Here is a 13,281-nt window from a genome sequence, read left to right on the forward strand (position 1 = left end):
GGCCCGACACAATGAACGGCCCCTCCCTGTAAAGGACTGAGGGCTTCTACGGAGGCCGTGGTGGGGATGTGAGGTATGACCCAGGGACCACGTCGACTACCAAGGCTCCTCAGCAACACTGAAAATGCCCTTTACAGGCTGGAGCCTAAGGGACTGCCCCTACCTTGAGAGAGAGACTCTCCTGTGACCATAAACAGCCCAACCAAACACCGTTATCACGCACATGCTAACTGAAGGATGTGTTTTCAGTCCGGCATGTTCTGAAGGGTGTTCTTTAAAATGTTTATTTTTAATTCGAGCGAGCGAGCAAGCAGGGGAGAGGAATAGAGGGAGAGAGAGAGAATCCCAAGCAGGCCCACCATGGGGATCGATCCCATGACTGAGATCATGACATGAGTTGAAGTCAAGAGCTGGATGCTCAATTGAGCCACCAAGGTGCCCCACCCCCCCCCACCCCTCACCCCCCCAAAGGTGTTCTTTAAAAATAGGGTGACCACATATCCTAGTTTGCCAAAGACAGCCTTGGTTTACTTGTGTTGTCTTGGGATAATTATTAATGTCCCTTTTAATTCTCAAAAACGTTCCAGTTTGGACAGGAAGCTAAATGGTTACCTAACCCAGAAACCCCCTTCTGGAGATATTAATTAGCTGTGTTGACCTTCTCTGAACCCGTAACATCCCAATCTATGTTGTTAAGCCCTGAAGAATGAAACATAGTATACAAACTAGTTTGATCAAGGAGAGTAAAAGGAAAATATCTGTGATCTTTTGTAACTACCGTTGTGTTATATACAACTGGAGAAATACTGGATTAAATAAGGCTAAACAAGTTTGGTCGTTGTTAGAACACATAGCTCACCAGAGATTTAATACGGTAGCAATTCATGAATTTCCAACAGGGTCAGGCACTGGGCAGTTTTTCCAAACTTAAAACTTGTTTTCATGAAATGTCTTAAGCGGTCAATGTTTACAAAAGTCTCCCACATTTTTAAGAAATAGGAGTGCCTAGTATGTCCAGGAATTGTTCTAGGTCCTGAAGAGCCATCAGTGAACAAGAAAAGTCTTTATCCTCATTGGGCGTACATTCTAGTGGGGGTGGGGGCGGGGAGGCAGGCAATTGACCTGCAAACAAATTTGTAAGGTGGAAACCAATGACCTATCACCCAAGTGATTGACAGTCAAAATAAAAACCACAGTATCTGCCAATTCTGAGGAGTATTTGTGAAGCAACTTGTCTTCAGACATGAGTGAGCAACGATTCATGTCTGTCAAAAGCCATCAACGGGTACCATGTTTTCTTTGTAGAAGCAAGTCTCCCTCAACAAGCCTCCCCATCCCACCTTGAACTGAGGGTACTTCTTTAATCATTCTCATGAACATTAATGTGCCTTTGGGGAGCCCATCTCCCATCGGCGTTTGGGGACTAGATTCATAATATGTACCTTTAATTTATATTCTTTTCTGTCCAATCTAGACTGAGGTGTTACTTAAAATAGCATCACTTTCAAAGGAGATGTTTATCATTGCCTAGTACCCAGGGGATAAATTAGAACAAATGGAGAGTTATTCCATTCCGTGCCATACATCCCACCCCCTAGGGCTAGGATGAGGGACAGGGGGTGTGCTTTAAAAAAAAAAAAACACGCACACACAAAAAAACTCCTACCCTTTGATTAATTCTGTGCAGAATAGAGACTCATATTTAAATGACTAAGCCAAGTTAAAACTTTCCCTCCTGGAACAAAGCAAAAGGAAAGCCTCTTTATGTTGCAGGGGCTATAGATGCCACGGGCTGAGCCTGTCCTAAAGCTTCCCTCTGCTGCTCAACAACTAAGCCATCTTGCTGCATTTAGCACTTCTCAGCGGACCACCCACCCAGACGCGGATACACAAACCACATGTGTGAGGAACGCCGTTCGGCTAGGAAATCAGTATCACTATTTCAACCTTATTACTTGCACAGACGGCCCTTTTAGGGCGACGCATTTGTTTTATCTTTTCAATAGCTTTGATTATTTTCTTTTAATGGCCTGGATTTATCCTTTTCTCCCCTTTTGAAACTTCAGAACTCTGTGGCAGGGGCTGCATGTGGTCGAAGACATCATCACGAGGGGGAAATGAGCAAACAGCTTTGCCTTTGCTCCCCCACCTCTCCCCACTCCTTGGGGCCATCTATTCTGTGCAGATCGCCCAGTGCCCTGAGTGATTATAAAAGTGGACTCAGCAGCCTTCCCATTCAGGTGGTAGGCCATTTCTGTAGTTATTTAACAGTTACAGGGCCCAGTTACAATTGCTGAAATGTTTTCCAGTCTGTGCGACGCAGTTCTCTCCCTAGCCTTGGGAACCATATTGGTTACCCTCGTTTAATTAAGGGGAAATTAAGACGAAGAGGCTAAGCTGACAGCCCAGGGCAAGTTTAACAACCTCTGGAAAAGCCTGGAAATGCCGCTACAAAAGGGGACCGCGTAAACAGGAAGGTGTGGATACCATTACCTGGCAGAGAAAGCAGCAGCACTGAAATGGGCTCAGGATTTTCTATTTGGGTGGTATCCGGGCAAGGAAAGCCATAAAATACCCTTTGTGACTCCACCAATCAGAATAAACTTGCCCGTCAGTTTTGGACACCATGTCCCTGGATTACAAAGCGTGCAGGTCTGGGAGCCAGGCTTTGGCTGACCAGGCATCTCTCCCCGGGACCCCTTGCCTATCCAAGTGGGCATACGATTCTGAGAGGCGGTGGAACAAGCGTATCGGGGCCAGCGGTGGCTCCGCACCCTTCCTGGGTGACAGCACTTGGAGACGACATCCGGGGTTGTCTTCATCCGGTGTGACCGAGCCGCTCATCTTGACTTCCTCCATGCTGGAGAAAGGCAAGGCCGTTATTTTAAAATAAACACATGAGTATGCATGCCGAAACAAGGGAAGGGATTAGTTCGGTTCAAGCACGGTCATTACAAAGCTCAGCTGCCAGCCAAGCCCATCCGGGACTGGTGCTTCCACACCTAAAATCAGTTCCTAGCTGGTAACCTACAAGGCGGTCCACTATAATCTCCTCAGTGGCTTGGCAGTCTGAAGATAAGGTGACTTTCTCAAATTTGATATAAGTCTATTAACCAGAGCATTACATCCACTCCCTTGGTTATTTGCCAAGCTCAAAGCATTCTATTCTCTTTCTCGAAGTCGAGTTTCTCCTTCCTGTCTAATCAAGGTAGCATTTCTTGCTGCTAAGCTAAATGTAGAGCCTTTGTTGGGGTTTGTCTAGTGATAGCCCATTGTTTAATTTATGAACCAAACCTTCCAGAGAAACAGGGGGAAAGAGAGAAAAGGTCACGCACAAGTCAACTGTTTTATTCTAAGAATGTGCCCCACCATTTTTTTTTGCTTCAAAAATGACTTTTAGGACACGAAAATGGTGCTGGACACCGGGCGCTCAAAGATGAATGGGAGTTGGGCTGTGCCCTCAGCTGGTTCTGTTTTCTCCATTCATTCTTTTTTAGGAGCAACATCACTTCTTGCGGAAAGCTAAGGGCTCATTTTTCCCTGTATGTAAAGCAAAACCAAACTCTGGTCAAATGCCTCTTAACAAATCAGTAAGACTGTATCCTGTAAAGAAAATGGAGCCACGGAAGATTAGATACGAATTTAAGTAAAACACCTATTTCTGTCAATCTGTACTTATATTTCAACACGGGTTTTAGAAATGGGAAATACATCTTACGAATGCCTTGTAGGTCACAGAATAGCTTCTACACACACATACACAGTGTATCTTTCAACGTCACTGCACATACTCCATTAAAGAAGATACTGACAGATTTATAAAACGTACTGGCCTTGCACTGTTAATCTCAAGAATACATTTTTGCTTCATTTATTTTCGCACTGCACAGTAGCTCTGGCCACCATGAAGGATCTGTCAGCATTTCCATCAGAACTCGATTTGCACCTACTGCGGTACAAGTGCCAAAATACATATTTACAGTTTACAGACAGCGGTGGCTTTGTCTTCCTTTTAAATCGACCTCCTCAAGGCATCTTTACAAGGAACATCCAGGGGTGGCCGTGCCTACATGATCAAAAGCATCATACAAAACAAAAGGGGCCAAAGATGCAGACTTCCAGCCCAAGACGAAACTAAACCACGGGAAGCAACTCAACATTCACTGCGGCTGTAATGGTCTCGGCATCGCATTCCTAATTTTAGAGCAACAGTCTGGCGCAAGATCAGGACGTGTGTGTGTGCGCGCGCGTGTGCAGCGCGTAGCGTTAGAACACAAAAGGCTAAAGGTGGAACGAAATGAGCGGACAGCAAACTAGTCTTGAGCCGATCACTCCCACAAGTAAGAGAAATGAACATAAGCCACCACGTCCACCACTGGGCACCCAATTCCGTCCCCTAGGTAGAGTTAAAGCACTTAAGAACAAAGTCTCTTATAAACAGGTATGTTACCTTGAACATCCTTGGAACGGTGGGGCTTCGAACGGTATGTGGGATATTACGTAGGCCTGAGCTGTCTTTCTGAAAGGTTAGCTGGGTTTGGAAAAGGGATCGGCAGAAACATTTTTGGTGGAAGAAAACCAATTTTATCGGCTCTTTCCACAAAAAGGGGAATCGTGATTCAGATCAGAGACACTGGCTTAGCAATTTAAAACTGTTTCGCACGGTCGCCTAGGTGTCTCTTGTAGAGTTTTTGTCTCCCGATCTTTGTACGCTTTCCCCTACTTGGACACGATATGCAAGCATATGTGGACACGCCTGTTTGTCTACATAAAGGGAGAGGGAGAAGTGGATTGCAGTGAAGGTGTTTATAACGGCAAACGTTTTCGTTGCTAACGTGACTGCTATATGCTAACTAGGATGGAAGCATAATCCTGCTGCAAAACCAGAGGCAAAAACTAATTTATTAGGGGTGGGGTGGAGTTCTAGACACACATCCCTCCCCCCGCCACCCGGCTGCCCCCCCCCCACCCCGGTCAAAGTACTAGAGGAAAATTTAAAGAAAGCTTCTCATACTCAGCCTGTCTCAAACCATATTCACAATCACCCAATTGATTTTATTTGAAACCTATCTATCTAAGAAATTAAACCCTGCCATTTTTCCTTTGTGCTTAGAATACCAACGCCCCTGTTAGGATATGCATGTGCCAAATATATTTTTTGACAGGTTTCGATGGTGTTTATAAACACGGCAGAACTGAGAGGGTTACTTGAAGATAAGTATAACTATTTGAAATTCATCAAAAGGGGATTTATTATTTCTGCATTTAAGGATTCGATGAGAGTAAGAATACAACTTGCAAAAAATCAACAATGTGACTCTCACTCTGGAAATTTTGTGGACAGCTCCTTTTGCTGTGTCCATGAGGAAGTTTTCTTGAATTTCGTTATTAAATTTACAAACTTACATTTTGACGAGAGTCTGAAGACATTTGCTTTATTGCCTAAATTTTAGGTCTAAAGTTTATCACTGTAGTCGCTTCCCTTCTTGTTGTCCTTGTTGTTTGGTCGCTTATGTTACCTAGTTTCCTGGTAAACAGCCAGAGGAACGAGAAAAATGGTCACGCCGCCAAATCATTTTTGCCATACAACTTAGTTACAAAAATAAAAATGGCCCGAACTACATATATACATTTCTAGTTACACTACACAGATATTTCAGTTAAACCACATCCATTTCTGGCTTAATTAGAATATGTGGATTAGCAGTTAGAAACGTTTAAAGATTTCTAAATTTTGCAAACAATTCATATGAGCATCACCCTCCCCCTTTCATCTGCAAAGTTAAAAACAGAACCAGACACAACTAAAACCACGCCTAAAACCACACAAATCAGTCACCTTATATCCAAAATGACTCCAGAAGTGTTTCTGGAGTTAAACACTGAGTAGGGGACACACAACAAATGCTTCAAGGGCGGTTCATGCCAACCATCGAGAATCATAACATTACCGGAAAAGTACACTTGTCCTTGGGGAGGACGCTTCAGAAGTAATTTACAAGGAGCATGGCTGTATTATAATTTTTTTAAAGGAAAAAAATAGTGTCTTTGGATAGAAGGAAACAATGTAAAAAAAAAAAATCCCCTTTTTAAAATGCAGAAATAACTTCATTATCAATCTGCATTTACATTACTGCCCAAAAGAATGGGTCTGGAAAGCCCATTTTCTGTACAGACACTAGTTAATCTCTGTATGAAAAGACAGCATCTGGCATGGGAATAAACAAGGGAGAGCCTAGAGACCGGTCTATTCGCACACATAGAGGCTTTCTTAAGGCTGATCCAGTGAATGAACCTTTGGATCCAGAAGTATTTCTTCATTTCCCCTTCTTTTCGGTTGAGTTCCTAGCAAAAACTTGAAAGATGAGCTGTTCTCACTTTGCATATCTCCACTTATGGACAGGATGGAATAATGACACCAAAAGTACTTCGGGGTTGTTTTTTTTTTTTTTTCTTTTAAAAATAATTCGCTTTCTTTTGCATGCCACAGGACAGATTTCTAGTTTTAAAACAGGGTACATCAAGAACAAAAATATCCCCCCCCTCCCCAGCCATCTTTATTTTCACCAATACAAGAAATCCTTCCGGAAACATAAGCAAGTGACTAAACAGGATCGAACCACTGAATCTACAAGTTAATACATAATCTGTTATGGCAGAATAACCAAGAATCTTCCCCCAAAGAAAGATTTTCATTTTCCAAATATAAAAGAGTCTAAGAGGATCATACAGGAACAAAAATCTCTTATTCGGGTTTTATGGTAAAGATGGAGAACATACTGGCAGCCGAAGAAAGCTGAAACTCTAATAAATAGATCCAAATTAAGAATTTCTACAACATTTCTTTAGAAAACAGAACCAGAATTCCTTTTTTTTTTTTTAAACGATGATCCTGTGGAATGCTTTTACTTCCATATTTATCTAGTATTAGAACAGTAAAACAGACACAAGAATGTTGAAGACAGCTCAACAATGCTGGATGCAGGACGTTTACAGGTACGCTTGGTTAAAAGTCCTACAGGTTTATTGACTAAGGCTAGACAACAATTCATATGATCCTATTTGGTGCATTTTCTACCATGGTCCAAGATCATTATATGGATACAGCCAAGGGCTGGGCCCCAACTCTCAGAAGAAAGACCACAAAGAAGAAAATCAGGGTGGCAATTTGGTCCCCCCAGTTGATCGTTTGTGTCCTGGAACTGGAAAAACAAAAGGTGGCCAATGCGGACTGCAACGAGTACAAGGACTTGGAAAAGTTGGTGGAGAGTGGCACGGTGTACAAGTAAGGTCACTGGGCTTGGGATGGCAAGGGCGCTGCATTGAAAGAGCATCCGTGGGACCAAGTACAAGTACTTATAATGTCTTGTGGTGTCATTCCCTCAACGACTTTAGAATATCTGTATGCGATAATAAATAGATCAGTTATGTAATAAGGCAGTGTGTTGAATATGCATTCGTCCTGTGGAATGAACCGCCACAGAGAGAGATACATGATACCATACACATTCTTTAAGTTTTCTTGTGTTGTGTTTGATTTATTTTCAAGGCTATCCAGGCTAACTCTTCCCGGGGATTTCCTTGGAGAGAAGAGTGGTCCGCTGAGGCTGGTTTGCTTAACCTCTCCTTTATCAAGAGATGATGACTGGCTTTAAAGAAAAATAAAGCTGAAGGTTGTTTGATTTTTATTTTTTCCCTTTTGGTTGCATCATTCTGAGTGTTTTCATATAAACAAACAAAAAAAAATCACAACCAAAAAAAACAAAACAAAACAATAGTTTTTGATGCATCCAGTTGTTGTATCCTCAGGATGTTCCAGATGTTTCCAGGTAACTCTGTAGTTTACGGACTGTGGTTTTGTCCAGCGAGCAAAGGTCAAAATCAAATGTCGTGTTTGTGATATGAAAGTGTCCAGTTTCTTCTATAAGGTTCACGATCTAGGGGAATAAAGAAGAGAAATTTTGGGAAATAAGCAATGGATATCAAAAGCCAGAGAGAGACAGAGAGAGGGAGAGAGGGAGAGGGAGGGAGAGAGAGGGGGAGGGAGAGAGAGGGAGGGAGGGAGGGAGGGGATCAAATATAGAACCAGGAGACTGATATTCTCCTTATGGCAAGAAGGTCCTATGCCATTGATGGCAAGGAACCCTCTCTCAGCCACTTTGGTAACAAGCCAAAGGAATGTTAACTCTTTGAAATTCTCAATGAGAACAGAATACCTGTTCTCATCATTCATATCCTTTGAACTGATTTCTGCTTTCAAGTCCTCAATAGACTATTTTACTGTATGGGTGGTTAGAGGGAGGTACAATTTCAAGACCCCTTTCAAAATTAGTTACAGACTCAATGGATAGTGACTAGAGTAAGGAAATTCCATCCTAGAAATAACAAAACTCCTTATGAAGAAAGTACACATACACGCATACACACACACACAGAATAATGATCATTTCTCTTTCTATGTTATTGTTGAAAGCTTAGAAAGTACAAAAACCCACAAAGAAAAGCCAACTACAATCCCGCCCTCTGAAGACCATGGGGAGGAACTGGAAGGGGCTGGAACCGTTTTGTTGCTTGATTTGGGTGCCGGTCACAAAAGACACATTCACTCTGTTAAAATTCCTCCAGCTACACACTTTGTTATACTTCAACGAAAGGAAGGAAAACCTTCATTACTTATTACTTAGAGTCGTGTTCCATTTATTCTCTTGAATACTTGGGGGTAATAAGTATGATCTAGAAAATGAATTATCCAGAAAATGCATTATCTATAAAAAGAAAAGGAAAGCCTTTGTCTCCTCGTTTGGAATAGGCATACCTCGTTTCTTACTGTATTGGCTCTAACTTCCAGAAAGAGATGGCAGAAGGTACTGTTGCTGTCTTGCCCTGGCTTACAAGAGGGCGCTTCTAAGGTTTCAAGGTTAAGAATGATGTCGATTGCTGGTTTGGGAGAATCTTTCCTCGTGTTGTGTGTCTCCCCATTCTTATTTTACTAGTAATTTTATCCAAAATGGGCACTGTGCTGGGGTTGCATGGATTTTAGAGATGTATGTTGTAGGTAAACTGGGATGGAAGGGGGGGTTAGTCTTAGCAAGCTTTGTGGGAGAGAGAGAACAAATCAACATCAGGATGAAAGAAAAAATATTTGCAGAGAAAATTGGCGAACCCTCCACTCCCCCTCCTCTCACTTGCTTCCCATTCTCTTTCATTCAATAACTTTAAAGCAGAGAACAGTTTTCATTATGTAACCTATTATTTATTCAATGGAGTTTTACATTACCTAATTTCAGGTTGAAAGCAGCAGAAAGGAAACTTTTGACCCTCTCTTCTTACAATTAGTTTTCTTTAAAAAACAGTAAGTTTGCGAACTACTCCCTATGGGTCAGTGGCTCTCCATAGAAAATGTGCCCCCCATTCCTGACATATTTGACTTCCACAGAAGCATAAAAGACATATTGAACCCCAATCCAATTAATCACACAGCTCCAGACTGAGCTGTTCTTGCCTTACTCAAGGGCTGGAACTATTTTTTACAGATGGAACTACAGGTTTCATAATAAAAAAACAAGTTACTCTCACTGTGAAATCATGACAGACACAGCAACCTGTCTACCTAACATCCATTTATCCCTTCTTTTTTACTAGTAGAAGCTGGATTTTTCTGGAAGTGGCAACAGGCCCAGCTAAAACGCTGGCCTCCCCAGACCCACTTGCAGCATGTGGCAGATACTGCTATTTAATTTATTTTGTCCGAAGTCGCTGGGATTTCTGGACAATTTTTAAGCAGGATACAGACAGTGAATATGTGTCTTTGGAAAGATGGCAGAGCAGAAGGGCAAGGAGTCTACATCCTCAATGGCACTTTTTTAATGCTTTATTGATTTTTGACAAAGAGAGGGAGATATAGCCTGAGCGGGGGAGGGGCAGAGAGAGAGGGAGACACAGAATCCGAAGCAGGCTCCAGGCTCCGAGCTGTCAGCACAGAGCCCGACGCGGGGCTCGAACTCATACACCGCGAGATCATGACCCAAGCCGAAGTCGGACGCTCAACCGACTCCCCCTCAATGACACCTTTTAAGCCACTACATTGACCACCTATTATATGGGTGGATGGCGGGGGTGGAGGAGTGGGGTGTGGGTAGGTAGACAGAGGGCCTTACTTAAACCCCTGGACTCAGGGTTCTATCTCTAGCTCATGCATCAAAAGATTAGAAAGGCTGTTCCCAGTTATGGTTAAAATACTACATTCACATAAGGACTTACCAAGCAAGAACTTACTAACACTAACAAGATGGAAGGCGGACACTCATTTGTTTTATTAATAGTTACTGAGCTTTGGATAAGCCACCCACACACATCTACATACATACTGAGGCACACACACAGCTATGTCCGCACACAAACTTTTCAAGGCAATCAAATGCTTAGTATGTGTTGACCACCAACTGAATTAAGGGTGCTTTCCAGAGTAAATGATCTTTTTCGCTACACTGTAAAGAAATAGCATAGGCCTAGTAAAAATACGCGATCTTCAGGACAGGAAAAAAGAGGCTTTCAATGTACCCAGGGGAGGCAAATGACAATTGTCCCAGAGTGTGACTGCTGGCCGCTGGGTAAGTGACCAAGCATTCTGAATGGAGTCCCAAATTAGGTGTGTCAGTTCTGACGGTGCTCACTATTTGAATGGCATTGCACAGAACACTGTAACCTCTGACCCTCCGTTGCCTCCTCTTCTGTAAAATGGGGATGACGGCACCTGTTTCGCCTATGACACAGATGTGCAAGAGGGTCAAATGAGACAATAGGATAAAGGAAAGCTTCCTTACAAACGGAATTGTGACACAGATCAGGGAAACGTGATCATGATTACCACATAAACTTATCCTTAATGTTCTAGGAGGTAACTGGACAGCACAGGAACCGTCAGACCCAGTGCTCTCTCCACCTCCCCTCGTTGACTCTTAGCCACTTCACTGACACTCAAACAAATGACACTCAACCAAATGCCAGAAGCTAAAACTCAGAAAAGGCTTACTTGAATCTTTAAAACATAATTATAATAAAAGTTGGCAGGGATAAGGGAAGAAAGCAGGGAGAACAGAAGATGAGGGAGAGTAGTTAAATCACAATGTAGGGGTAAAACATAGTCCTAGGTTTTCCCTTTGAAATGACAACTCCTTTAAGAAAATCGCTTTCTGTGACTCCGTTTAGCTAATGACTTAACAGTAAGTACAAAACAGAGCAATAAAGATACCTTCTAGAAAAAGTTGCTTGATTCTGAAGCAAATAAACCCATTTGCCAGCCAGGGGATGGGGTGTCTCGTAGGTTTCCGGGGCTTGGCTGACAGGCCTCCTACCTCCTCCCCACGCGGCACCCTCCCCACCCGCCTGCAGCCACAAACAAAGAAATGAACGGGATCTGATCAATCTCCCTAAATGAGCCCCACACTTTTATGGGAGCTTGTAAGAATACATCAAGGTAGATGCAGAGATGGCCTCAAAGTACCAGTAGTGCAGCAGGCGGGGCGTTCGGGACAACTTGCCAAAGGGAACGGCATTAACGACTTGAATTATTAGAGCATGCACCCACGTCTTCAATTAAGTAAAGACTTCATAAAGAAAAATAAATGTGGGTTCCCTTCCAGGAATCCTGATGGTTAGAACATCAGAAGCACAGCATCAACCCATCTTATTCTGATGACAGGAGCCACAAGGCCTAAAAGCACCCCGCTGGTCCTCCGAGGATGGCTGTCTGCCTCTCTATAGGCATCACCTTGCTCTGCTGATGCGGTGTGGCCCCACCTTGGTGCCCTCGCCCTGCATCATCCTGCAACAGTAAAGACCTCCCCCAAATAATAATAATAATAATAGAAGAGTGACTATAGATAAGAAAGGAAGGCAAGGGCACACGGTGTGTACACGTAGTGGAAAAGGAAGAGTATCTCAGCTGCTTAACTCATTCTTCTGATCACGGTTATGGTGAAAACATTCGTGATGGATTATTTCCTGCCACAGAAGCCTTTTAGGGGGTACCATGCAGGCAGGGGTTTTTGTTGGTTTTTAAAGGGGCGTATGATCCACTTGTTAAATCGGTGGCTCCTTTCCCCAACCCTGGTTTTTAATTATAAAAAGGTAGATGCATTGTTCTTGGTCTAATTACATTTAAAAAAACCAAACCAACCACAGTTCTTTCTGTCCCAAAGCCGCCTTTTCACTGAGGGCAAGTACTGAACACGCTTTGCTTGAACCGCTTCTGCCTGAGGTACGTTCGGGTCTTCCTGGAGGATCGCCTTGGCTACCAACAGGGAAATGCTGTCTACCGTGGGACCCTGTGTGTCCTGCCCCGGGGCTAGAGGCAGGCCTTAGGGATTGTAGCCACGGGGGATTCCGTAACATGGAGGCGATCTCCCAAGATGGAGGTGATGATTCTCAGCAGAAGACTTCTCAGGGAGGCTTCTCCATGTTGTGAGAAGGAATACCCCAATATACCACTCACTTCCACCTCCCTGAAGATAATTTTAAAAGTTCAGGAGCGGCTCTCTAGCCTGTTAACCCGTCTTCTGAGGAAAGCGTGGTTCTCCTTAGAGCTTTTTCTTCCTCCTAAGAAGCAGCCAATCCAGACTCAGCTCAATTGCTGGGGAGGTTAGAGGTGCTGGGTCTCCCTTTCCAAATAAATGTGGAACGCACGGTTTGAAGAAAAATCAAATCCTTCGGCAGTCCTCGGTACTCACATCTCTGGGTTTGGATGTATCCCCTGTACTATATTTTTAACCTAAGGAAAAGTGGCTTAAGAACACAGGCTCTCTTGATCCAGTACCTTCTGCTCAGTAACCTAGAAACCGGGGGCCAGTACCGCATGAACCCAGAGTAAAACAAAGGCATTAACCACTTTCTGTGAGCCGAATAAAACCGTGAGACCAGATTTTTTGATAGGATGCGTCTGATAGCAAAAGACCTAGGATGGGATCCTGGCCTCGCCAGAAATCCCGTCGCAGGGGCTCAGGCCCGCGCGGCGGTGAAGACGTGGACTCTGTGGAATGAATTCCATGAGATGAGCAGCTCTCGAGGTGGGGAATAACATTAGTCCTCAGTAGTGCTATGTTTTACAATAGGAATTAATTAAGCAGTAAACCGTGACAGGACATGCATCATGGTATCATAATCACGAGCCTCAGCTGCATTACGAGGCAAAAGGCCAAAGACTGAGAGCTTTCAACCGGCCTGGGAATGCAATTAGGCTGAAACGCTGTGCGTCCTGGAGCGCCTTGATGCCAGGCTAAAAAT

General features: G+C 43.5%; 1 protein-coding gene across 2 annotated transcripts in view; it reads right to left on the bottom strand.

Moving 5' to 3' along the window:
• Nucleotides 1-5,234: 5,234 nt before the first annotated feature.
• The window catches only part of MLLT3 (MLLT3 super elongation complex subunit), a 289,714-nt gene continuing 281,667 nt past the window's right edge, over nucleotides 5,235-13,281 (bottom strand). For both annotated transcript variants that reach the window (XM_043566262.1, XM_043566263.1), the window contains exon 11: nucleotides 5,235-7,937. In XM_043566262.1, the coding sequence (XP_043422197.1) occupies nucleotides 7,806-7,937 (132 nt within the window). In that variant the 3' untranslated portion in view covers nucleotides 5,235-7,805. The remainder of the gene's footprint in view (nucleotides 7,938-13,281) is intronic.

This window comes from Prionailurus bengalensis, chromosome D4, assembly GCF_016509475.1.
Source record: "Prionailurus bengalensis isolate Pbe53 chromosome D4, Fcat_Pben_1.1_paternal_pri, whole genome shotgun sequence".
NCBI classification, from domain to species: Eukaryota; Metazoa; Chordata; class Mammalia; order Carnivora; family Felidae; genus Prionailurus; species Prionailurus bengalensis.